Source organism: Trachypithecus francoisi, unplaced genomic scaffold (genome assembly GCF_009764315.1).
Source record: "Trachypithecus francoisi isolate TF-2019V2 unplaced genomic scaffold, Tfra_2.0 Lachesis_group4, whole genome shotgun sequence".
NCBI lineage: Eukaryota > Metazoa > Chordata > Mammalia > Primates > Cercopithecidae > Trachypithecus > Trachypithecus francoisi.
The window spans coordinates 132,541,438-132,568,642 of NW_022681469.1; the positions used below are offsets into that span (position 1 = coordinate 132,541,438).

Below are 27,205 nucleotides of genomic sequence, written 5' to 3' on the forward strand. Positions count from 1 at the left end.
GTATGAATTAGTAATCATACCCAAATACATGCAAATCAGAATAAACAAGTGTAGTATTATTATTGTATAGTCAAGTTCAGTGATTCTAGCTTTGCTTTGAGCCTGCTAACTGCACTTAATAATTCCAGTTATGGAAAATGATTGATAATTACCTGTAAGTTTATAAAGAGATACTGGGGGAATATCTGAGTGATGATAAAACCTTTCTACAATTCTCTTTTTTGGAATTACTACTTGTATACCATGTACAGAATGTGTCAGTATTTTGTGATAGGGATCCATCATTTAGATTGTGTCTGAATAATATCTCTAGAAGTTCCCAAAGAGCAGTTTGTAGCCGATGGTGCCAATGTAGGTCATTAGAAACACATCTAGACTCCATCTTCCAAAAAAACTACTCAGTGTTATCACACTGGTGACCTCATTCATGTTTGAACCCAGACCTTCTCATTGTTAACCGAGAAACCTGATTAGTCAGCAGCTTAAAGAGCCCAGTTGCAAGTGGCTTTGCCTTGCATGAGTAGGCTCATGTCTCAGTGTCTGCAGTGAACACCTTAACTGCCATGTGGACTGAATGTTTGCTTCAACCTGACCAGCGTGTTGTTTCCTTACATAAAGTATTACATCTTAATCAGAAACATGGAATTAGAAAAAGGATGTGGGAGGTATGCAGAAGATTATTAAATTAAATCATTGTCAATTAATTATAGGAATTACTTGGCCAATGGATGGGAGATACTTGATGGAGTGTCACATTGAATTGTGACACTCCTTTTCCTGTGTTTTCCTGGCTGACCCATCCTCTTTCTGATGGGCACATTGCTGCTTCTTCTCTTTAGACTTGAGCATGTGCCTGTCAGCTTGTTCTCATTGCTTGGCTTGTGAGCTATTTTGTTTCTTTAAGGATATAGCACATCTACTTTGATTCATTATGTGTTGATTTAATAGAGTAACTCTCAGTATTACTTTGTTTCAAAATTTTTCCCTATTGTAGACCTGATCATGTGTATCTGTGGAATGCTTTGTAGAGTTTTATACATAAACCTCTTTTTTTCTATTTCTTTTTTAAACATTTCACTCATTTTCACTTGGCACATTAGGAATTTGATGACAAAATTTGGTTCTTTGACTCCAAAAATATTTTTTAATTTGAAGTAATACCAAATAATTGGCTGGGTGAGTTTATTTAAATGCTTTATAGAATTTTTCACATATTATTTTGGGATGACTGGTTTTTACCCAGATTTCTCTATATAGTAGCTTTCTATTGCCTCAGCTATTAATTTGGATGTAATTTATGAGAATAAATTTTTAGAAAAAACATTTTTAAAATTGGGGCTACTGGATTTAATTTTTAAACACCTGTTTTTTTCTGGACATTGTATTTAATAGGGAGCATATATGGGACACAGGAAAACAAGGCTGCTTTGAAATGTCAACGTAAATGTAATGGGCAGTTTGCCGAAGAAAGATTTGTTTGCTTTTGGCATTATGAAACTTTTCCTGTAGAGCTTCGTGGTGAAGGTTCTCAGATTCGGGAGGCTGGAGTGTCACACACATGCATCAACTCCCTAACCTTGCCTCCTGCAAGTCCTTTCCTTATGAATTTCTCATCCTGTGAGATAGCATTACGTTTTCTTTCTTCTCTTTCTCTCCTTCTCTCTCTCTTTCTCTCTTTCTTTCTCTCTCCCTTTCTCTCTTTCCATCTCTCTTTCTCTTTCTTTCTTTTTTTTTTTCTTTCAGGGTCTTGCTCTATCTCCCAAGCTAGAGTACAGTGGCATAATCTTAGCTCACTGCAGGCTGGAACTTCTGGGCTCAGGTGATCCTCTTGCCTCAGCCTCCCAAGTAGCTAAGATTACAAGTCTACACTGCCATGCCGAGCTAATTTTTAAATATTTTGAAGAGATGAGGACTCACTCTGTTGCCCAGGCTACTCTCAAACTACTCAGCCTCCCAAAGTGCCAGGATTATATTTGTGAGCCACTGTGCCCAGCCACTTGTTTCTTTTTTTAAGAATATCTTATCTACAAACCATCTTTGAAGTGTTTTCAAAATGTAGACAGCCTCATATAGGCAGACATTAAGCAGAACTTTTTATTTTATCAAAGTTTGAATTACTGGTTAAATTTTACACATCAGTTTTCCAGGTCTTGTTAGCATGCCATAGTGTTCCTCATGTCACATGGGTGCCTTTAGAATATGAAGGTGACTCTATCTTGCTGTGTTGTTAGTATTGTGGGTTAGCTTCTGCCCCACATCTCTCTCTTCTCTATGCATGCTTATTTTTAAAGCATCTGTTTTTTCAGGCCTCTTTCTCATACTAGCAAGGTAAGTATATAAATGTCAGGTTATTCACTCACTGTTCCCATCTCCTACTTCTAGCTGCTTCACCTCGGAAGGGAAGGTGAGGACTCTAAACAGGACTTCTATGTCATTAACCAGGTCTCATAACAGTGGGGAGCCTTGCAAGACAGCCAGCTCAGGCTGCTTCCTGCTTCCAGGGACACCCAGTCCCAGGATACAGTGGGCACAGCCATGGCAGTCTGTCCTTTGGGACTCTCAAATTTCGTGACTGTATTTCGCACACCATGTGAACACTTCTTGATGTATCTCCTTCCTTCTGTGAATCTGGGGTAAGGCAGGACGATGGAGAGGAAAGAACCAAGTTTGAATCCTAACTATACACTACCTTGAAATATCTCTCAGATGTATCTATGTAGGCCCCACCGTTTTTGCCTGTAAGAAGAGTCAGAAAGATCAGGCTGGCAAAGTCAGTTGCCTCCAGGCTAGGTGAAGATTGAGGCCAACTGGAGAGTGTGTGCCCCACTTAAAGTGGTCAGCAGCTTGGCTTTATCATCATAGTAAGAGAATGCAGGCCTGATGAGTCTATACCTTTTGACTTTTCAAGAGAAGCTAGAAATCTGGGGACAAAGTAATTAATTAAAATGTTAGCAGTTAAGTCAGTATCTTAAGAAACACTGTACAAGACCAAGAAAACATGTCTCTAAGCCAAATCATCTCCAAAGACTTTTGCTAAGATGATGACTAAAGCCTTTCTAAATTCAATGTTTTTAATGTCTGTTATTCCAACGTTCTTTGGAAGAAAACATACAGTGTCCTGGTTGCTGCCTTAAGTACTACTGAGAAGGCTGGGTGGTTGGGTTGAGAGACTTGGCTTCGAGCTGCCAACAGGAGGTGCACAGTCTCTCTTTTCTCCCCCTAGGAAGGCTGAGAGATTGTGGGGCTCCTGTAAAATGCAAGCAGTGGTAGCTCCTGCTCCATGGCAGCTGCTGTCCACCGTCTGGGTAGTGTCACTTCTGTGTGGAAGCAGATGGAGCTGATGTTTCGACCCGGCTCTGTATCCATCATGAGGTGCGGCCTAGATCAGGTGAAATTCAGGCAGCGTACAGACCTGTGAGCTTGAACATAAATGTGGGTTACTTTCAGCCATTGAGTTTTTAGTGATTTGTTAATGTAGCATAAATAGAAATAGCTGACTGATACTATAGTATAGAGGAGGATAATTACACATTGGTATAAAACAAGACATCAGTCTCTTTTTCATGAAACAACCAAAGGGGATTCTCATCTTCTCACCCATAGGTTTTTCTTTATTTTCTAATTCTTCACTCCCATACTTCCCACACAGTTGGGATAAATTCTGAATTGCAGATTTAGCTTCCTGTGTATACAGCTAATCAATACTTAGCACCCTCTTTAGAGAGGTATGGCTTTCCTTAAGCCAACCCCAGAGAGGATCTCAGTACTCTGGATTGAATATTTAATACTTCTGAAATGACATCTGGAAAAATACCCAAGCTCTTCCTCAGAAACAAAAACAAACAGTTGTAATCTCCTGAATTCAACAGAGATTGCTGATAGTCTACTCTCTGCTAGTATCTGTGCTAGATGCTAGATAGAATTTATACAGTTAATATTTGTTCTGTTCCTGCTGTCTGTCATGTGCTGTGGTCATATTCAGAGCCTTTAAGGAATATACTACTTAGTGGGAGAGGCAGCGAAGTGGATAATTAAGGCCTATTGTGGTAAGCAGTACCATTAAGTGTCACATCCACAGATTAGGGGAGCTTGGGGGAAATGTATCTGGTTGGAATATGGGGAGCATTCAGAAAATTCTTTCTGAAGGAACTCACACTGTACTTCAGCTTTCTGAAGGATATGGTTAGGATGAAATCCAATAATCAGACAGTAGAAAGCGGCTTTAAGGAATGATCCTTCTCTTTACTCATTAAAAGGAAGTACTCTTTCTCAATGAGTATCACATGGTTCAGGTATTGGGGATTAACCAAGATCCACATGTGATACTGGTGCATATGCACACCAAAAATTCAGAACTTTATTGCATATGAAAATCCCATGACACATTTTCTGCGCTTTCTCAGACTCTCTTGGCATTGCCTCAAGAACCTGCAGCCACTGGCTTTGCTGGGCAGGCAGCTCTACTCTATTCTGTGGGGTTCCAGCACCTAGGCTAGCCAGTCCCACACCCAGTTTTCATGTCTTCCCTCAAGACTCGAATGAAATGTCATACCCAGGAATGTGTAATCTGGTTTTAAGAGAGGCTGCTTTGGCCAGATGAAGCAACTAGAAATGTAGTAGAGTTAGCTCACTGTCAGGAGGAGTTTGACAGGTGGAAATAGGCAACAAGAAGCAGCCGGGGAGATGTAGTCCTCCCCACTGTCCCCCTCAAAGCCTCCACCCCAGACTGCTCTGAGGCGTGGTTTCCCCATTTCACCCATGTGGAAATGTATCACAGCCCTTAACCTGCTGTGTTGCTTCAAGGCTTATGAAGAAGCTAGTGCAGGGCTTCTCGTTCTTCCCTGTTTGGCTATTTTTTATACTCATTTAACCTATGTATTTTTTAAGGAACTCAGGCTAAACATTCTGTGTGTTAAGCCTGCGTTCCTTAAAAAGATTTAGAAGTATATCTAGTATATTAACTCAAATACACTTGTATTTAGAATATCTTTAACTCAAGTTTATCACAATGAAATGAGTCACAGAAAAAAAATTCAGTCTTATTATAAGGGCTAATAATGCAGAAACCAAGAGTTTCCTACAGAGCAGAAATTAGCTGATATTTCCTTAGTATTTTTCACCAGTGCTTCCCAAATTTTCCAGTTTACAGTCTGCTTTGTAGGAGTAAGAAAGATTCTTGAGCTCTCTTTTCCCACCAGCCCACAGGCCCTTACCAATCCCCCAAATATATTATCAATCAGGAGTAATTGTTTTTTGGGGGCATGGGGAGTAGAGGCTGTCAAATTTGTTGACCTGCTGTTGGGTGCTGCAAGAGGCCATATGCGACTGTTAGTCAGTTTCACCAGCAATAAGGGAGATAGAGGACAAAGATGGCCAAATGTTTCTGAGTTCGAATAGTATGTTTTTAACATGAGTCCCTCAAACTAAGCAACCTTCTTCTCTTATTTTTCTGTTTTTGAGTAAAAGTTTCACTCAAAAAATTAATTCTAGAAGTCTGAACTGTGTGTTTTCATAACCTAATGGAGATTAACCCTGTCACTGGTTTCGTCTAGACCAGTTAATTCACTGGATTAAGTAGGTAAATTAGAAAGAAAAAGAAAAGCAAGCTCGCTTGCCTTTTTACAACTTCCCTCTTTCCCAGAGAAAGATCAGTTTGATTAGAACCAGTCTGCTCAGAGATTTCTGTGCTTTGTGTAACTTTTTTTTATTGAGGTGAAAGTATCTATAAATTCTTGCTAATTAGCAGTTACACATACACATATGAAAAATCGTGTAATGATTCTCATGTTCCAAGCCATATGTATTCCATTGTGTATTTAATATCGTATTTTATTTTGAAATGTATCTCAGATTTCTAGGGTTGTATATTGCTTTATTAATCTTTTTTATCCACAAGAAGTGGGTTTGTGGAAGGAAAAAGGAGTGAAACTAAGAAAATGATTTAATTTCCTTGAAAATGATCTTCCTCCTAAAATCGGTCCTCAGTTTGAATTTTGAGTTTGTTCAATTTTCTGTTCACATATTAGTGAATTTAATAATTTAAATTAATTTTTAAATATGGCTGCTAATTATTAGACTGGCTTAGAATTATCTGAGTTGCTTTATCATAATGTAGGATATATTGTTGCAAAAATATGTCTGTATTCATTCATCCAGATTTCTTTTTTTTGTTTGTTTTGTTTTGAGACAGTCTCACTCTGTCGCCCAGGCTGGAGTGCAGTGGCATGATCTCAGCTCACTGCAGCCTCTGCCTCCAGGTTCAAGCAATTCTCCTGCCTCAGCCTCCCAAGTAGCTGGGACTACAGGTGTGCACCACCGTTCCCACTCCCTTTGATAGAGACAGGGTTTCCCCATGTTGACCAGGCTGGTCTTGAACTCCTGGCCTCAAGTGATCCACCCGCCTCGGCCTCCCAAAGTGCTGGGATTATAGGTATGAGCCACTGCGCCCGGCCTCAGCTATTTTCTTAAACTTAAAATGTGTGTTTCATCACAAAAGATGTATTAATTACATTCATATTTACTTATTGTTTCAGAGTTAACTCCTAGAAGTCTGACAGGTGGTAGTGCCTCGCAAGCTTTGTGTTAAAAACTGCTACTGGGGAATATGCTGTTGCTATCCCTTCCACTAGGGTGGCATTGATCTCATTAAGACAGAAATTATATAAGAATGCTTTCAATTTGAGAACTTAATATTTTCTTTCCTTTTACTAAACACTTAAGTGGCTTCTTACTGAGTTTTTCAAAATGCTTTGCTGATTTGGTGACTCTGAGGAAACAAATTGAATGTCTGAGACACATTACCTAATGTTGCCTAGATCGGCAGAAAAGAAAGGGAAAGGCTGCTTAGGGTTCTGAGGACATCTGTCCAGAACCCTGACAGAGTGATGTTTGAATTTAGTGCCTCTCATTGTAAACATATAACACGTGCAAAAAGTGTGAAAAAGGCCAAAGGAGGGGGAAAATATAATCTCACCAGTCAGAGAGAATCATTGGTAATATCTGATATATTTCATAGGTGCAGTCTTATAAGATTTCGATTTAGGTTTATTTTACAGAGTTCTGAACATACTATGTGTGTGTGTATTCCATTTAGTATTCGATTTATTTTTTATTTTTTATTTTTTTGAGACAGAGTCTTGCTCTGCCACCCAGGCTGGAGTGCAGTGGCCGGATCTCAGCTCACTGCAACCTCCACCTCCCGGGTTCATGCCATTCTCCTGCCTCAGCCTCCCGAGTAGCTGGGACTATAGGCGCCCGCCACCTCACCTGGCTAATTTTTTGTATTTTTAGTAGAGACGGGGTTTCACCGTATTAGCCAGGATGGTCTCGATCTCCTGACCTCGTGATCCGCCCGCCTTGGCCTCCCAAAGTGCTGGGATTACGGACGTGAGCCACCCCACCCGGCCTAGTATTCGATTTTTAATTTAGTTATCATAACCCAGGCATTTTTTCTAAGTCATAAATGCTTCATAAACGTTTATTTTAGTGACTATACTGTGGCTATACTGTGATTTATCTAATTATTCTAATTAGTTATTTAGGTTGTTTTCTAATTCAGACTATTATAGATACCTTATGATCAAGTTTTTAATAGGGATTTTTATTGAAAGATAATATACACTATTCAGTTGTGTGTACATGTATATACTATATAGCATTTTGAATTTTTCATGAGCCAACACATGACTAAAACTACGGTGTACATCAATAAATTATCACTAAATGAACACAACTATGTTATCACTACTCAGGTTAAGAAATAGAACTTTACCAAGTCTGCTAAATATGCCCTCTACCCTCTGCCTTCTAATCACTGCTTCTTCCCTCTTTCTTGAAGATAATCACTAACCTGACCTTTAAGGCCATAGATCAGTTTTTGCTTTGAATGTCTATAGTTTGGTTAATCTCATTTAGATTTAGGGTTACAAGATCAAGAAGTGTGGATGTTTTAAAGTATCTTACTTCATATAATCAAATTGCCTTCATAAATGCTGTGCCGTTTTACCACCACATTGTTAAGAAGTATGAGAAAGACTGATTCCTGAGTGTGGAAAGGAAGAGAAATTGGGGTCAAGTGTAAAGAGACAAAGTTCTGAACAGTGAATGATAGAACCAAATGGGATCATATTGCCTTAGGGAAATCTCAGCCATCTGTTTCTAAGTTCTATTTTATGGCTTTGAAAGTCCTCTTCGTATTTACCTGGACATTGCCAGTCATTGTGGCAGAAAGAAAGGAGAGCGTAGTGAGCCACATACTGGCTCTTCATGCACCGGCTCTGGACACAAGTGGCATATGAACTTCTGCCCACTTACATGTCACATTCATGACTAAAGAACAGATATGAGTTCAGTAGAGCCAGGAGTATATAATCCCACAGGGAGAGGTCCTACAGAAAAGGAAACTTGACTACTTGACAATCATACCATGCACCACACTTTGTTTAATATCCTTGTCCCATCCATAAGCAGATCAGATTATTGAGATTGCTCATCTTTTATTTTTATTATAAAAGCACTCTCTGGTCTTGAGGGGCCTGCATCTCTGTATAGAACTATACCTTCTGTAATTATTGGTCGGGTGGTTTGCCTGGTGCTAAACTTTTTGAAGTGTGCACTTCTTTTCCAAGAAGAGGCCTAGAAACATGCTTGTTCATTGAGAGGATGAGGAAATGCTAACTTTAGTTTATAAGGTACTTTTGATGGAAAGAAATTCCTCCTTAGGAAGTAAGAATTTTTGTGTGATTTTTGTTTTGTTTCTGTTTTTTGTTTGAGGCAGTGTCTTGCTCTGTTACCCACGCTGGAGTCCAGTGGTATGATCATAACTCATTATAACCTCAACTCCTGGGCTCAAGCGATCCTCCCACGCCACTCCTGAATAGTTAGGACTATAGGCTTGTGCTGCCGTGCACAGCTAATTTTTCTTTTTTGTACAAAAGGATCTTGCTGTATTGCCCAGCCTTGGAAATAAGCTTTTTTATAGCTAATTTACACATTCTGCTTACATGCTCCAGGAAAGCTTTCAGTAAATGATTTTCTAGCCCATGCATAATTATACTTACAGGACTGTGGAGGTTTTCTCCCTGGCACAGAAAGGTAACTGGCAAGAGTTGTTCACCAAGAGGCTTGTTCCAGGTCATCAGGAACACTGCTTTCAATTGTAGCTAACATCCTGTTCTTCACCCTTTCCTACAGACAATTTGCTTTTTCTCTGTTGCCATTCTTTGCTAAAACAGCTGTTTTGTAGTATTGCTCTAAAACATTATGTTTTGCTCTCATTTCTCTTTCTCTTTATGTCTTCATGAAAACATAAATCAGTCAAGGTACTCTGTTGTTCAGTTAGAGAAATAGTTGCACAGTGGAGAGGGTAGCACAGTTCTATTTGATCAGCTTGGATTTAACATGGTGTCTCTATTTTATTTCCCAAAGGTGTCTTCTCTTTAGGGATGGTGAGGTTGGAAAAAGGCTCCTGTAACCCTCCTCCAGGATGAACCACCTGCCAGAAGACATGGAGAACGCTCTCACTGGGAGCCAGAGCTCCCATGCTTCTCTGCGCAACATCCATTCCATCAACCCCACACAACTCATGGCCAGGATTGAGTCCTATGAAGGAAGGGAAAAGAAAGGCATATCTGATGTCAGGAGGACTTTCTGTTTGTTTGTCACCTTTGACCTCTTATTTGTAACGTTACTGTGGATAATAGAGTTAAATGTAAGTTGGTGGTTCTTTCATGACTTTTTAAGAAGTGTTTCCAGAGACAACAGGGTTTTTTTGTTCATTTTTCTTATCATTTGTCTCATTTAGTAATGTCCGTCTTTTTCCAAATGAAGCCATTGCTCTTCTGCTGATTTGGACCTTTCTTGTTCTTTAGTATTATTGTTTAAGGCAAATGTGGTCAGTTTAAAACTCATGTTGTCTGGGATTTTGAAATTTGAATTCCTGGTATTTTGCTCTTTAACAGGAGTTGACAAACTATAGGCTGTAAGACAAATTCAGTAAACCTGTTTTAATAAAGTTTTATTGGAACACGGCCAGGCCTGTCTGTTTACGTATTGTTTATGGCTGGCTTTTGCACTGAGTAGTTGCAGTTGAATAGTTGTGACAGAGACCCTCTGACCCACAAAGGCAAAAATACTTATTCTCTAGTCTTTTTCAGAAAAAGTTTACCCATCCTTCCTCCAGAAAATGTAGAATGCTTTTGGAATATGTTTTAGATGTTTCTTGTACTTTTCTAGTTCCCAGATTTAAGATTTGGCATATGTTTGTTCTTTACTTTCTTGCAAAGAGATTACTTATTTATGTTTCACCAGAGAAGTTGTGCTGGAAACATTCAGAGGTTTATGCAGTTATTCTGTATTACCAACCAATTGTTTAGACCAGTACTGTCCAATAGAAATATAATGCAAACTATTAAATATGTAATTTTAAACTCTCTAGTTACCACATTAATAAAAATCAAAATAAACAGATGAAACTCATTTAATATTTTTTATTTAACCCAGTATATGTGTTTTCGTCCCAAAGCCTTTGCTCTGATTATTTACATTCCTTACCAGCAAATAGGTGAGCTCCCCTAGAAGGTTTTCCTCACAGGCAAAAAGTCTCTGCTTTCCTATTTTCAGCAGTTCATTTATTTCCAGGAAATGTTTGCTAAGACCTAGTTAGTAATAATTATTCCCTGTTGTTTATTTTTAGGGAGTTACTCTTTGCTAGGCACAGTGCTAGATGCTTTATGAGAATTTATTACAATACAGAAGATGTGAAAAGATGCTGAGATTCCCATTTGAAAATTATTTTAAATTTTGTCTTTTAACAGCAAGAAGCAACATCTTAACCTAATTTTTTATTAGTATTCTAATTCATAGCACTAATTTCAATTCTAAATTCTAATCACTTAATAGAGTCACTGAATCTCATTTAATTTCTTCACGAATCCTAACAGAGGAACTGAACTCATTATGAAAGCAGACAGTTACATTAGAAAATAATATTTGTCCCATAATCACAGTGATATGGAACATGAGTCCCCTGTTAAGTTTCTGTTTATAGATTTTTCTTCTGTTAATTTTGCACTATGGGAATGCCTGAGTTTTGTTTATAACCAGACAGGCCAGTGATATGACATAGTAATTTAGAGTTTCTTTTTACTATTTGTTCTGTATATGCACATTAAAGAAAATATTTTAATGTGTATATATATATTTTTTTTTTTATTATACTTTAAGTTCTAGGGTACATGTGCATAACGTGCAGATTTGTTACATATGTATACTTGTGCCATGTTGGTGTGCTGCACCCATCAACTCATCAGCACCCATCAATTCGTCATTTATATCAGGTATAACTCCCAATGCAATCCCTCCCCCCTCCCCCCTCCCCATGATAGGCCCCAATGTGTGATGTTCCCCTTCCCGAGTCCAAGTGATCTCATTGTTCAGTTCCCACCTATGAGTGAGAACATGCGGTGTTTGGTTTTCTGTTCTTGTGATAGTTTGCTAAGAATGATGGTTTCCAGCTGCATCCATGTCCCTACAAAGGACCCAAACTCATCCTTTTTTATGGCTGCATAATATTCCATGGTGTATATGTGCCACATTTTCTTAATCCAGTCTGTCACAGGTGGACATTTGGGTTGATTCCAAGTCTTTGCTATTGTGAATAGTGCCGCAATAAACATGGGTGTGCATGTGTCTTTATAGCAGCATGATTTATAATCCTTTGGGTATATACCCAGTAGTGGGATGGCTGGGTCATATGGTACATCTAGTTCTAGATCCTTGAGGAATCGCCATACTGTTTTCCATAATGGTTGAACTAGTTTACAATCCCACCAACAGTGTAAAAGTGTTCCTATTTCTCCACGTTCTCTCCAGCACCTGTTGTTTCCTGACTTTTTAATGATTGCCATTCTAACTGGTGTGAGATGGTATCTCATTGTGGTTTTGATTTGCATCTCTCTGATGGCCAGTGATGATGAGCATTTTTGCATGTGTCTTTTGGCTGAATGAATGTCTTCTTTTGAGAAATGTCTGTTCATATCCTTTACCCACTTTTTGATGGGGTTGTTTGTTTTTTTCTTGTAAATTTGTTTGAGTTCTTTGTAGATTCTGAATATTAGCCCTTTGTCAGTTGAGTAGATTGCAAAAATTTTCTCCCATTCTGTAGGTTGCCTGTTCACTCTGATGGTAGTTTCTTTTGCTGTGCAGAAGCTCTTTAGTTTAATGAGATCCCATTTGTCAATTTTGGCTTTTGCTGCTGTTGCTTTTGGTGTTTTAGACATGAAGTCCTTGCCCATGCCTATGTCCTGAATGGTACTACCTAGGTTTTCTTCTAGGATTTTTATGGTATTAGGTCTAACATTTAAGTCTCTAATCCATCTTGAATTAATTTTCATATAAGGAGTAAGGAAAGGATCCAGTTTCAGCTTTCTACTTATGGCTAGCCAATTTTCCCAGCACCATTTATTAAATAGGGAATCCTTTCCCCATTTCTTGTTTCTCTCAGGTTTGTCAAAGATCAGATGGCTGTAGATGTGTGGTATTACTTCTGAGGACTGTGTTCTGTTCCATTGGTTTATATCTCTGTTTTGGTACCAGTACCATGCTGTTTTGGTTACTGTAGCCTTGTAGTATAGTTTGAAGTCAGGTATCGTGATGCCTCCAGCTTTGTTCTTTTGACTTAGGATTGTCTTGGCAATGCGGGCTCTTTTTTGGTTCCATATGAACTTTAAAGCCGTTTTTTCCAATTCTGTGAAGAAACTCATTGGTAGCTTGATGGGGATGGCATTGAATCTATAAATAACCTTGGGCAGTATGGCCATTTTCACGGTATTGATTCTTCCTATCCATGAGCATGGTATGTTCTTCCATTTGTTTGTGTCCTCTTTTATTTTGTTGAGCAGTGGTTTGTAGTTCTCCTTGAAGAGGCCCTTCACATCCCTTGTAAGTTGGATTGCTAGATATTTTGTTCTCTTTGAAGCAATTGTGAATGGAAGTTCATTCATGATTTGGCTCTCTGTTTGTCTGTTACTGGTGTATAAGAATGCTTGTGATTTTTGCACATTGATTTTGTATCCTGAGACTTTGCTGAAGTTGCTTATCAGCTTAAGGAGATTTTGGGCTGAGACAATGGGGTTTTCTAAATATACAATCATGTCATCTGCAAACAGGGACAATTTGACTTCTTCTTTTCCTAACTGGATACCCTTGATTTCTTTCTCTTGCCTGATTGCCCTAGCCAGAACTTCCAACACTATGTTGAATAGGAGTGGTGAGAGAGGGCATCCCTGTCTTGTGCCAGTTTTCAAAGGGAATTTTTCCAGTTTTTGCCCATTCAGTATGATATTGGCTGTGGGTTTGTCATAAATAGCTCTTATTATTTTGAGGTACGTTCCATCAATACCGAATTTATTGAGCGTTTTTAGCATGAAGGGCTGTTGAATTTTGTCAAAAGCCTTTTCTGCATCTATTGAGATAATCATGTGGTTCTTGTCTTTGTTTCTGTTTATATGCTGGATTACGTTTATTGATTTGCGAATGTTGAACCAGCCTTGCATCCCAGGGATGAAGCCCACTTGATCATGGTGGATAAGCTTTTTGATGTGCTGCTGAATCCGGTTTGCCAGTATTTTATTGAGGATTTTTGCATTGATGTTCATCAGGGATATTGGAATAAAATTTTCTTTTTTTGTTGTGTCTCTGCCAGGCTTTGGTATCAGGATGATGCTGGCCTCATAAAATGAGTTAGGGAGGATTCCCTGTTTTTCAATTGATTGGAATAGTTTCAGAAGGAATGGTACCAGCTCCTCCTTGTACCTCTGGTAAAATTCAGCTGTGAATCCATCTGGTCCTGGACTTTTTTTGGTTGGTAGGCTATTAATTATTGCCTCAATTTCAGAGCCTACTATTGGTCTATTCAGGGATTCAACTTCTTCCTGGTTTAGTCTTGGAAGAGTGTAAGTGTCCAGGAAATTATCCATTTCTTCTAGATTTTCTAGTTGATTTGCGTAGAGGTGTTTATAGTATTCTCTGATGGTAGTTTGTATTTCTGTGGGGTCAGTGGTGATATCCCCTTTATCTTTTTTATTGCGTCTATTTGATTCTTCTCTCTTTTCTTCTTTATTAGTCTTGCTAGTGGTCTGTCAATTTTGTTGATCTTTTCAAAAAACCAACTCCTGGATTCATTGATTTTTTGGAGGGTTTTTTTTTGTCTCTATCTCCTTCAGTTCTGCTCTGATCTTAGTTATTTCTTGCCTTCTGCTAGCTTTTGAATGTGTTTGCTCTTGCTTCTCCAGTTCTTTTAATTGTGATGTTAGAGTGTCAATTTTAGATCTTTCCAGCTTTCTCTTGTGGGCATTTAGTGCTATAAATTTCCCTCTACACACTGCTTTAAATGTGTCCCAGAGATTCTGGCATGTTGTATCTTTGTTCTCATTGGTTTCAAAGAACATCTTTATTTCTGCCTTCATTTCGTTATGTACCCAGTAGTCATTCAGGAGCAGGTTGTTCAGTTTCCATGTAGTTGAGCGGTTTGGATTGAGTTTCTTAGTCCTGAGTTCTAGTTTGATTGCACTGTGGTCTGAGAGACAAAAAGTTTGTTATAATTTCTGTTCTTTTACATTTGCTAAGGAGTGCTTTACTTCCAATTATGTGGTCAGTTTTGGAATAAGTGTGATGTGGTGCTGAGAAGAATGTATATTCTGTTGATTTGGGGTGGAGAGTTCTATAGATGTCTATTAGGTCAGCTTGGTGCAGAGATGAGTTCAATTCCTGGATATCCTTGTTAACTTTCTGTCTCGTTGATCTGTCTAATGTTGACAGTGGAGTGTTGAAGTCTCCCATTATTATTGTATGGGAGTCTAAGTCTCTTTGTAAGTCTCTAAGGACTTGCTTTATGAATTTGGGTGCTCCTGTATTGGGTGCATATATATTTAGGATAGTTAGCTCTTCCTGTTGAATTGATCCCTTTATCATTACGTAATGGCCTTCTTTGTCTCTTTTGATCTTTGATAGTTTAAAATCTATTTTATCAGAGACTAGGATTGCAACCCCTGCTTTTTTTTGTTCTCCATTTGCTTGGTAGCAAAAGTTCTCCATTTGGAGGTAGATCTTCCTCCATCCCTTTATTTTGAGCCTATGTATGTCTCTGCATGTGAGATGGGTCTCCTGAATACAGCAGACTGATGGGTTTTGACTCTTTATCCAGTTTGCCAGTCTGTGTCTTTTAATTGGAGCATTTAGTCCATTAACATTTAAGGTTAATATTGTTATGTGTGAACTTGATCCTGCCATTATGCTATTAACTGGTTATTTTGCTCATTAGTTGATGCAGTTTCTTCCTAGCCTCGATGGTCTTTACATTTTGACATGTTTTTGCAATGGCTGGTACCAGTTGTTCCTTTCCATGTTTAGGGCTTCCTTCAGGGTCTCTTGTAAGGCAGGCCTGGTGGTGACAAAATCTCTAAGCATTTGCTTATCTGTAAAGGATTTTATTTCTCCTTCACTTATGAAACTTAGTTTGGCTGGATATGAAATTCTGGGTTGAAAATTCTTTTCTTTAAGAACGTTGAATATTGGCCCCCACTCTCTTCTGGCTTGTAGAGTTTCTGCCGAGAGGTCTGCTGTTAGTCTGATGGGCTTCCCTTTGTGAGTAACCCGACCTTTCTCTCTGGCTGCCCTTAAGATTTTTTCCTTCATTTCAACTTTGATGAATCTGGCAATTATGTGTCTTGGAGTTGCTCTTCTCGAGGAGTATTTTTGTGGTGTTCTCTGTATTTCCTGAATTTGAATGTTGGCCTGCCCTCCTAGGTTGGGGACGTTCTCCTGGATGATATCCTGAAGAGTGTTTTCCAACTTGGTTCCATTTTCCCCCTCACTTTCAGGCACCCCAATCAGACGTAGATTTGGTCTTTTTACATAATCCCATACTTCTTGCAGGCTTTGTTCATTTCTTTTTCTTCTTTTTTCTTTTGGTTTCTCTTCTTGCTTCATTTCATTCATTTGAATCTCAATCGCTGATACTCTTTCTTCCAGTTGATCGAGTCGGTTACTGAAGCTTGTGGATTTGTCACGTATTTCTCGTGTCATGGTTTTCATCTCTGTCATTTCATTTATGACCTTCTCTGCATTAATTATTCTAGCTATCAATTCTTCCACTCTTTTTTCAAGATTTTTAGTTTCTTTGCGCTGGGTACGTAATTCCTCCTTTAGCTCTGAGAAGTTTGATGGACTGAAGCCTTCTCTCATTTCGTCAAAGTCATTCTCTGACCAGCTTTGATCCGTTGCTGGCGATGAGCTGCGCTCCTTTGCAGGGGGAGATGCACTCTTATTTCTTGAATTTCCAGCTTTTCTACCCTGCTTCTTCCCCATCTTCGTGGTTTTATCTGCCTCTGGTCTTTGATGATGGTGACGTACTGATGGGGCTTTGGTATAGGTGTTCTTCCTGTTTGATAGTTTTCCTTCTAATAGTCAGGACCCTCAGCTGTAGGTCTCTTGGAGATTGCTTGAGGTCCACTCCAGACCCTGTTTGCCTGGGTATCAGCAGCAGAGGTTGCAGAAGATAGAATATTGCTGAACAGCAAGTGTACCTGTCTGATTCTTACTTTGGAAGCTACCTCTCAGGGGTGTACTCCACCCTGTGAGGTGTGGGGTGTCAGACTGCCCCTAGTTGGGGATGTCTCCCAGCTAGGCTACTCAGGGGTCAGGGACCCACTTGAGCAGGCAGTCTGTCTGTTCTCAGATCTCAACCTCCGTGTTGGGAGATCCACTGCTCTCTTCAAAGCTGTCAGACAGAATCGTTTGCGTCTGTAGAGGCCTCTGCTGCTTCCCCTTTTGTTGTTTAGCTGTGCCCTGTCCCCAGAGGTGGAGTCTACAGAGACAGGCAGGTTTCCTTGAGCTGCTGTGAGCTCCACCCAGTTCGAGCTTCCCAGTGGCTTTGTTTACCTACTTAAGCCTCAGCAATGGCGGGCGCCCTTCCCCCAGCCTCGCTGCTGCCGTTTTGGTTAGATCACAGACTGCTGTGCTAGCAATGAGGGAGGCTCCGTGGCCGTGGGACCCTCCCGGCCAGGTGTGGGTATAATCTCCTGGTGTGCCCGTTTGCTTAAAGCACAGTATTGGGGGGGAATTACCCGATTTTCCAGGTGTTGTGTGTCTCAGTTCCCCTGGCTAGGAGAAGGGATTCCCTTCCCCCTTGCGCTTCTCAGGTGAGGCGATGCCTCGCCCTGCTTCAGGTCTCGCTGGTCGGTCTGCAGCAGCTGAGCAGCACCGATTATCCGACACTCCCTAGTGAGATGACCCCAGTACCTCAGTTGAAAATGCAGAAATCACCAGTCTTCTGTGTCACTCGCGCTGGGAGTTGGAGACTGGAGCTGTTCCTATTCAGCCATCTTTAATGTATATTTTAAAGGAGTAATATGTTTTCAAAACTATAGCTATGTAATGAGAGATGAAAAGTAAATGCATCTTTTTTTTTTTTTTTTTTTTTTTTTGAGATGGAGTCTTGCTGTGTCACCCAGGCTGGAGTGCAGTGGCACAATGTTGGCTCACTGCAACTGCTACCTCCTGGGTTCAAGCAATGATCTTGCCTCGGCCTCCAGAGTAGCTGGGACTACAGGTGCATACCATCACACTCTGCTAATTTTTTTGTATTTTCAGTAGAGACAAGGTTTCACTGTGTTCTCCACGCTGTTCTCTATCTCCTGACTTCGTGATCCACCTGCCTCAGCCTCCCGAAGTGCTGAGATTATAGGCGTGAGCCACCGTGTCCGACTGGAAATGCACCAGGAAACACAGCAGTAATTTTAAGGGGGCACACTTAAAAATCATTTTAACGTCAACAGCAAGTCCAGGCATTCATTGCTTTGGCTGCTTATATCACTATGTGCCTTTAAGTGAGGAAAGTCATGGGGCAGAACTGTGGTGGGGTTCATGGGATCACACTTCTCATGTCCCTCCTTTCTGTTTTCTCCAGGCAAACAGAAATGAAGTAGGCTGCCCCCCGTTCTTGTTCACAGACAAGTTATCTGTTTACATCTGCATGCAACATGTGATAAATGAAAAATCACCAGGCCTAGCAATTTAGAAATGTGTTTTTATTCTCACTTTTTCACCGACTACTAGTTTCCCCAGTTGTAAAATTAAAAGATTGGAAAAGGGTATATGATCTTTAAGCAAGAACATCATGACTTTTTTTAGTATGATTGTTTTTCAGTGTCCACTTTCTAGTTCTACTTGTTTTGAATTGTCAATCTTGACCTGGCATTTTCACTACACACAGTACCATTCATTTTGTTTTGTTGTCTCTCTATAAAACTCTAATCAGTCAAATCCATTATTATTATTATTATTTTTAGTGTCTTTACATTTACTGAGTGCCAGAGAACAGGCTCCTAAATCAGGTGTTGCAAGCTCTACCAAAAAAAACTACATGGAATTTAGAGTTTAGTTGAATACATATGGCACATAATCTTATACTGCCTTGTGACGTAGTCTTAAAAGAAGAAAGAAAATGTCATAAAGAGTGCTTAGGCCTTTAGAATATGGGGAACCAGCTGTTCTCTGCAATTATAACAATAACCAAAGTACTTTGCCTCCATGTATGACTTCCACCTTAGCCACCTTCCCTCTGTGCTCCAGGGACCTGACTGGCACCATCCCAGCCTTGAGTGTAGGGCTCAGATGAGCCAGAGAAGCCTAACCCCACCTTAGTTCATTTTCCTTCTAGAAGATCTTAGGGCTCCTGATCTCTTTTTGGTCAGTCAAAAGGATGGTTTTGATTCTATCCAAGGCCTCTTGGCCCACCTTTGAGTAGACTGATTTCCCAAGTTGGATCTGGAATTAATTATGGCTTGGGTTCCCTGAGGACTCTGTTCCCTCTGCAGACTCTCTCCTAGTCTCTGTAGACAGTATGAACAGGGATCAAAGTAGTGACAGTTGAAAGGAATTTGGCTTTCTTTTTAGCTTTTGATGCTTAATTGAGATGATGGTTCAAAAAAAGCCTTTATCAGTGCTTAGTGACTTTTTTCTTGTTATTTTCTAACTGATGTACTAGAAAATGTCATAACATTCCTAATTTGACTTAGAGCTTTCGTGACCAGGTCTTTGGCCCTTAGGCAAGCTGTTTAATAAGTTCTCTGGGTCTTTTGATCAATTCAGCAAACTAATACTGGTCTTGTCTTCCTCATGGGTCCATGTGAAGATCAAATGGAAAGATGTATACAGCAGCCCCTTTGAAGATACAGAGGTCTGCACAATTATAGGTTGTGTAATTTATTAATAACTAAAATAAATTTAACCCAGAAAAAGGAAAAAAAAAATGCTGGTTACTGTTTTCTCACTATTGTTACATTTAAGTTTCAGGTACTTATTACCCTGCTAATTCTGATTCTATTACCTCATTCCTACTATGGTCTATAAACTGTGATGACCAAGTATAACAAATTCAGATGAGAGAGATCAGTGGCTTGGACTATTTGAGGGAGTGAATGGAAGAGATGGACTGTGAATGGGATTTGGAAGGATAGGTGGCAGTTAAGATGGGAGGAGGATCTGGGAAGGATGATCCTTCAGTGTGGAGCTTGGGGAGAGGGTTTGGAGATCAAGGTGCGTGGAAGTACCGAAGCAGGAGTATGTGCTTATGTGTGGGGAGTGTGTGCTCAAGTGGTTGTATTTGGAGGGGACAGGGGCAGAGGCCGAGAAAATACTAACCTGACTAGAAAGTAAGGTGCCTATTGGAAATGAAATTGCATAAGTAGGCTGGTGCTAGATTATTCAAGTTATTAAAAGGTATATAGAAGGATTTGTGTTTACTGCAATGAAGAGCTGTTACAGATTCTGGAGCAGAATGGACAACGTGATTTTGAGATTTTGCAGAAGTCAGTGACTCACAGTCTACATCACAGCCTCCTTGACCTGTCCAGTTGGATGTCTGACTTAACATGCTTCCCTCAACACATATACACACCTTCTTTCCCCCTTCTTCATCAGTAAGCAAACGCAGAGACTCAGACCAAAAGTGAAAACTCATTTTTGATTTGCTTGTTTGTTTTGTATTTTTCATGCTTCATGTCCAGTCTAAAAGTAAGTCCTGTCAAATCTGCCTCTAAAATATATTCAAAATGTGACCACTTCTCTTCTTTTCCACTGTTTCCAACTTCAACCAAGCCACATTATCACTCATCCAAACTGCACTCCTGGCTGGTCACCTGCTTCCGCTCACCGTACAATCCATTCTTCTCACAGTAGCCAGGGTAACCTGTAAAAAACAAAAATCAGATCATGTCACTTTCTGTTACAGCTCTTCACTGGCAGGCCATGACATTTAGAGTAAAATCCAAATGTCGTACCTTGGCTTGCAGAGTCCCCAGACACTTCTCAGACTTCCTCCCCATCCTCTGTTCCTGGCTCATGGTGGATGAGCACACTTGCCTCCTTCTGTTCTCAGACAGGAATGAGCTCCTTTCTATCTTGGGACCCTTCTACTAGTTGTTTCTTCTATATGAAATGATTAATTTCCTTTACTTTTGGTAGAATTCAACTTCTTATCTTGCTAGTATTAGTTTAAATGTCTTCATTGTTCTGTCACACTGTCCTGCTTCTGTTGTCTGTGTAGCATTTATTTTCTTACTTGCCATCTCTCTCACCTTGCCTGAATATAATCTCCATGAAGACAGATATTATTTTGTTTACTGAAGTATTTCTTATATTTAGAACAGTGCCTGGTGCATAATAGATACTCAGCAAATATTTGGTGAACGGATAAAGATCATTGTGGCAGTGGTGTGCAGGTGGGACAGATTGGCAGGGCAGTAAGAACATGAATTCAGAAGCTGTTGCAGGAATGTCATTGAAGGTGGTGGGAATAGGAAGGAAAGAACTAACATGAGAGTCACTAAAGGAAGGAATGGGAGACTTGTTGATAGGCTGATTTTATCATCCCCAGTGTGCAAAGATGACTCTAACGTTTCCAGTGATGAAACCTAGAAGAGTAGTACCAGAACTGACTGGGAAGGGATTTTGCATGAAACTAACGATAGTTTATTTAAGACATCTTGAGCTAGAGATAAAAATTTTGAAATGAGGATTTAGAGTATAAGTTAGGGATAGAAATATAAATTTTAGATAATGTCTATTTGAAGGCAACTCCAAATCAGAGTATTTTGAAGTATGCAGATACCAGTGAAAAGCTATGGGTTATTTAATGCAAAACTGTATTGGCAGCTTTGATTCCTGTTCTCCCAGGAATCAAGGGGAGGTCTCTAAGTGGTAGAGAACCCCTGTTTGCTATAGGCTGCTTGGAATAATCATTCTTTTAATATTCTGGATATTGAGATACAGTAATGGGACTAAACGGTTGGGTGTCTTTCAATCATTGTTCCTCCTTCCTCCCAGGTTTTCAATTCTATTCATTTGTAAAGGTCTATAGCCAAGCAGGTCTACAGAGGATTCAAGCTAATTGCAAAGAAATGTAGACCTCCTTAAGGGATTTTAGGGCACAGGATAGTATTTATGGTATGCTTTCATTTGCATAACAAATACAAATATGTGAAATGACATCTAAGCTAAGAATACCCTTCCCTATGGCAACTTTCATTCGAATTTGAACCTGGCAAAGGGGTTCCTTATTGTTTTCCCTCTTATCCAGGTCTCTGGTTAACTGTCCTTCCTTTGGTCCTTTTTCAGACTCTCTGCATTTGTTTGCCAGGCCCATGTTCCAAATTGGAAATTTGAATTTACTTTTGCATGTCCTGCTCCCTCTGATCAGGCTAATCCAGGGACTCTGACAGGTACCCTGCTTGGGTGCTGCATTAGCTGCCAACACATGTCCCCTTACTTGATTTTTTAAAAGTATTAAGCTCCATAGTTTAATTTGTCCAATTTTGAACTCGATGATAGAAGATTTATTTTGACAGTAGAATTGGTAGAGGACAGAAAGTTGTATCAGGTTTGAGTCTAGTACTGTCTTTATTTTGTTATCTATTCATGTTAAAAATATACTTAAATTGATAAAAGTGCAGAATGTTTACATGCCAGGAGAAATAAAAATGAGAAACCACCACAGAGAATGTTTACACTTCTATCCTGTGTCATGCTAATGGCCATCATTGACATTTGCCAGGAGGTCAGGGGAGCCAAGGCCTTCTAAGACCTAAGACTGTGGTGAGTGATCAGAAAGTGAGGGAGTCCTGGATAAAGGTGAATTGCCTTTAAAAGTATACTTTTGGCCGGGCGCGGTGGCTCAAGCCTGTAATCCCAGCACTTTGGGAGGCCGAGACGGGCGAATCACGAGGTCAGGAGATCGAGACCATCCTGGCTAACACGGTGAAACCCCATCTCTACTAAAAAATACAAAAAAAAAACTAGCCGGGCGAGGTGGCGGGCGCCTGCAGTCCCAGCTACTCGGGAGGCTGAGGCAGGAGAATGGCGTAAACCCGGGAGGCGGAGCTTGCAGTGAGCTGAGATCCGGCCACTGCACTCCAGCCTGGGCGACAGAGCGAGACTCCGTCTCAAAAAAAAAAAAAAAAAAAAAAAAAAAGTATACTTTTGTATGATTGAAGTATCTTAGAAGGGAAAAAATAATTTTCTTAACATTTTAATTTTCCCAAATATGAACTACAGAAGCTATTATTTTTCACTATACAGTTATATCTGTTGAATGAATGAATTCAGAATTGAGGAATCAGAAAGTGCTATCCAGCCCTTTTCTATTAAAATTATGAGAGTTCTTTTCTTCCATACTTTAACATTTCTGGGTTCTGAGAAGATAGGCAGGAAAGTTGGATAGGAAATCTTACCCTTGTTTTAATTCCACACATAAACCTCTCCTTGTTTTTGCTGCTTACTCTCCTTTCTAGGTGAATGGAGGCATTGAGAACACATTAGAGAAGGAGGTGATGCAGTATGACTACTATTCTTCGTATTTTGATATATTTGTAAGTATTTTTTATGTTTCATTTCAGATGTGATAAAACTGACCCAAAACGCAGATTTCCTCTAAATAGACTTCAAATTCTGTGCCCTTTTTTCCTCTTTTGAACACCGACCATATTTTCCTTTTAATTCCCCACCATTCAATGCTCTCTCTCTCTAAATAAGGAATTGTCTGACCATCTCAAGGAAATAAAAGATTAATGACAGATAAGGGAGGGCAGCATAAGGAGCCATTCCTATTTTCTTGTTGGAGAGCCTTTATTCTTTCAAATGACTGAAATAGAACCCATTGATATATCTAGTCACTGAAAGGAAAATTCACCTATTTATATAATAGGATGATGAAAATGCCATCTTTTTTTTTTTTTCTTGCATTGTTCTTTCTTCCATAAAGGGAGATTAATGTGAGACCTAATTTACTATTACATTAAGTTCTAGAGCAGGGATTCCCAAATGCTGGTCTACAGACCGGTGCCAGTCCCTGTTAGTCTCCAGCTAAATCACAATAATGAAGACAGTCTGGTAAGTTCTTCATAAAGCTATGTCATTTTTATGTATATTTTTTAAAACATCTCTTTTCTTGCTTTCAGCTTTTGGCAGTTTTTCGATTTAAAGTGTTAATACTTGCATATGCTGTGTGCAGATTGCGCCACTGGTGGGCAATAGCGGTGAGTATGCCCTGCTTGAGTGGGTCATCGCCTCCAGTGCTGGTGGCCAGGTCCTACTCTCTACAGGCCTGGGCTGGAGAAGATACAGTTCTAATGCAGGTGGAATCCCACTAGCTTTCCTGAGTCCCGTTTCCTCCATACTTAAGTACGTTTAATACTCCAGGGCTTCTTTCCAGTGTTAATGAGTAACTAGATTTGTCTCTTGGTGCTGAGCCAAATGAGGAATCTAGAAGCCCAACAGTGATTATTGGCCAAGCACCAAGCCACCCTCTACCTTATTTTGCAAATAAGAGATGGGAGTAGTACATCTGTCACAGAGATATTTGGAAAATGTTTTATTTGGTTGAAACTGCTTAGTGATTGTTTTTCATGACATGGTTCGTACTTATTTAGATAATTGCCTTAGCCCCTCCTTTCTTCCCCACAACCCCTCATCTTGGAGGGAAAAGCTCTCAATCTTTCTGTTGTTGCCTTGGGCTTCTCAAGGACAAGGACTTTTTTACTCCTCTGTTTCCTTGCATCTAGCACAGAGAGCTTTGGTATTCTTAATAAATATTTAGAGATTGATAGAATTGCTAGCAATTCTGCCTGACAGTTGTCTGAATATTTGCTTTTTGTACAGCTTTAATAAGTCAGTTCTGTGGGAAGAAAATGTGGAGCTCCTCAGACTAGAGAGAACTGCTCAGAAATAACCTGCAGTTCTGCCATTAGAGGGCAAGACCTCAGGTCTGGGTGGCCCAGGCTGCCCTCCTGAGTCCACTAGGGGGCGATATCTGTCTGGGCCATCTCTTCTGAGCATTCTCAGAATCACGGGGCAGTGGTCAGACCATCTGTTAATCCAGAAGCTCTCACTTCATGGATATAGGCTGACAGTCTTGGCCAGACTTGACTCCCTTTCCTGAATACTCTTTTGCTGATATCATCATAGCTTTTGATGATTGTACCCTCCCATTTTTCTGCATTTTCTACAACAGATCCCTTTGGGATGTTATATTCCTGAGTCCCCATATGTATGCTAGTCTTTGTCAGACCAGCCCTCTCAATGTTTGTTTTAGAAAAGTGTATGACATGTATATTCAGTGAGAGCTGTAAGACAGTATCTTCAATATCTGCTTTCAGATTATCTGAAGAATAAGTCTAATTTAGCAAATCATTTTATTGCTTCTGATTCTTGCTTTAAAAAACATTTGCAGAGAAGAGTTTAGAAGCTGGAAGGAGGAGAAGTCAGCTGGTATCTAAAGAGCACTTAGTGTGAGCCTGTAAAGTTAATTAGTGTCAGAATATGAAATGCTAAACCACCTCCTCTCCCAAGCAGCTTACTCTGTGTGTGTGTGTGTGTGTGTGTGTGTGTGTGTGTCTGCAACTTTGATAATACTTATTGAGCAAGATACTTGGTGTTCCCTGTCCTCTCTTCTGTCGATCAAGCTACTATTGGTATTCATTTTGGTGAGGTTTCACCACGCTAAAAATATTAGTTGAAGGAGACAGTGACAAGGCTCAGGTATTATGGTATCTCTGGACTTCACAACCCCTGGCAAGAGCCCTACCTATGCACTTTACTGGTAGGTCTGTTCATGTGCTTGTAGAGGCTTTGGAATTGTACCTTCTGGTAGATAAATCTTAGTTACCTAGCACACCAGCCTGCTGAAATGTAGGAGGAGAAACCACATGCAGTCATTTAGGGATTGTGTCACATATAGAAGCCCGTTTTGCTGCAGTGTGGGTCTAGGGGATAGAGACTGAGTGATATGGGAAGGAGCCAGGCTAGGCACAGGTTTTTCAGGCATTGCCTGCTCCTAGCTCAGATGGGTCTCTTGTGAAGAGGGAGGTACCTTCACAGTGTGAGATGCCTAATGTGAACAGTCCTGGATTATGTGTCTTGCAGTTGACAACGGCAGTGACCAGTGCCTTTTTACTAGCAAAAGTGATCCTTTCAAAGGTATGGCCTACCACTTTTTCTGTACAGTTACCATCTTCAGTGATGAAGCCTCGTTGTCCAATGTGAGTTTGTGGTAACTGCATTTCCCTTTCCCGGTCATATCTTTTCTTCCAGCTTTTCTCTCAAGGGGCTTTTGGCTATGTGCTGCCCATCATTTCATTCATCCTTGCCTGGATTGAGACATGGTTCCTGGATTTCAAAGTGTTACCTCAAGAAGCAGAAGAAGAAAACAGTAAGTTCCTCTCAGAGTCAGCCTCCTGAGACGGACTGGGTACTAAGCTGGGAGGAAGAGATGTGGTGTCTTGGTGTGAATCAGGCTGCAAATGGGTAGAGTTAGGCAGTGGTGGGGTCTCCATTCTTTAGTGGCTACAGCAGAAATCGAGAGAAGAGTTGGGTGGATGAAAGGGTAAATAATAGAAAGCAGCTCCTCTCTCCAGCTATTGGGCCAGGCTTCCCCTGGAAGAAACTGTGAACACTGGTGTAAAGAGCATTCAAGCAATAACAAAAAATAGCCAGCACTTCTTTCTCCCCAGACAGCTTGTTCTTTTCTCCCTATTAGCAATAGGCAGGACACTAAGCATTTTGTGCATATAAACAGAACTGTGCTGTTTAGGGGCAGAGAAAATAAAACCAATTTTAAGTGAGTAGTAGCAACTATTCTAAATACAAGCCAGTGATTCTCCAAAGTCTCCCATTGTGATCCATACAGCAGTTGGTGGCTTCAGATGGGCCACGGTTAGAACAGTTAAATGCCTAGGGCTGAGGACCATTGGTGGGTTTAGGATGAAGATTATTCACAGGAGGATGACAGCAATCCAGAGCGAAGCTCAGCCTTTCACCATCCTCTGAGTAGCTGAGTCATAGCTAACAGGGTGTACTCATGAGTCCTGCCAAAGCTGCTATAATCTCTTCATGGCTTTGAGTATCCCAGAATATTCACTAGGAAGGCCAAATGATTGATTAAGCTTTATGGTCAATTACCAAGCTGGAATTCTTCTCCACATAATGTTCTTAATGGAAGCCCACATGCCCCACCCACCCATCTTAAGGGTGAAACAATCAAAGCTCATTTCAGACACCCATGCAGTTTCAAGACATGCTGTTTTTACGCCTCTGCCAGTCATCTGGCTCAATTTGCCTGGCCTCATAGGAAAAAAAAGTATCTTATAGAAAGGTAAGCATGATTATAACTTCAAAAAGCAGCAGGATGCAAAATAATCTTGCAAGTGGTTTTATTTTGGGAAATCTCATTTACATAGAAGAAATATGTAAGAAAAGAATTACAATTCAAGAGTAGATTTTAAAAACCCGTTAATCAGACTGAGGTGTACCTTCTATCCTGTGCCCTCTATTCCTTTGTGAAAGTGTATTGTGGAGAAGTTATAAGTAAAGCTAATTAAAGTCTTTTTTGTATATAAATACGAAACTGAACTTTATTGAAAACCTATCAACTGTAACTATGACTGAGGCTTGAATGGTTATGGGATTAAACCACATTCAAAGTGACTAATAAAGCAGAACACACAATGAAATTTTTTAAAATAGTATTTATTTTCATTGTCAGTAGCATGTATGACACGCATACCTGGCATCTCCTATTTGACCTGGTGCTTCCTCCTACTCTATCCTAAGGTTAACTCAGCTTTCAGTCAAAATAACTTAAGTGTTGATGGCC

The 27,205-nt window shown here is 40.0% G+C and overlaps 1 protein-coding gene across 2 annotated transcripts in view; it reads left to right on the top strand.

Moving 5' to 3' along the window:
• The window catches only part of STARD3NL (STARD3 N-terminal like), a 60,360-nt gene that overhangs the window by 21,004 nt on the left and 12,151 nt on the right, over positions 1–27,205 (top strand). For both annotated transcript variants that reach the window (XM_033193697.1, XM_033193696.1), the window contains 5 exons: positions 9,427–9,709; positions 22,848–22,925; positions 23,514–23,591; positions 25,477–25,530; positions 25,645–25,762. In XM_033193697.1, coding sequence (XP_033049588.1) covers positions 9,485–9,709; positions 22,848–22,925; positions 23,514–23,591; positions 25,477–25,530; positions 25,645–25,762 — 553 coding nt within the window. In that variant the 5' untranslated portion in view covers positions 9,427–9,484. The remainder of the gene's footprint in view (positions 1–9,426; positions 9,710–22,847; positions 22,926–23,513; positions 23,592–25,476; positions 25,531–25,644; positions 25,763–27,205) is intronic.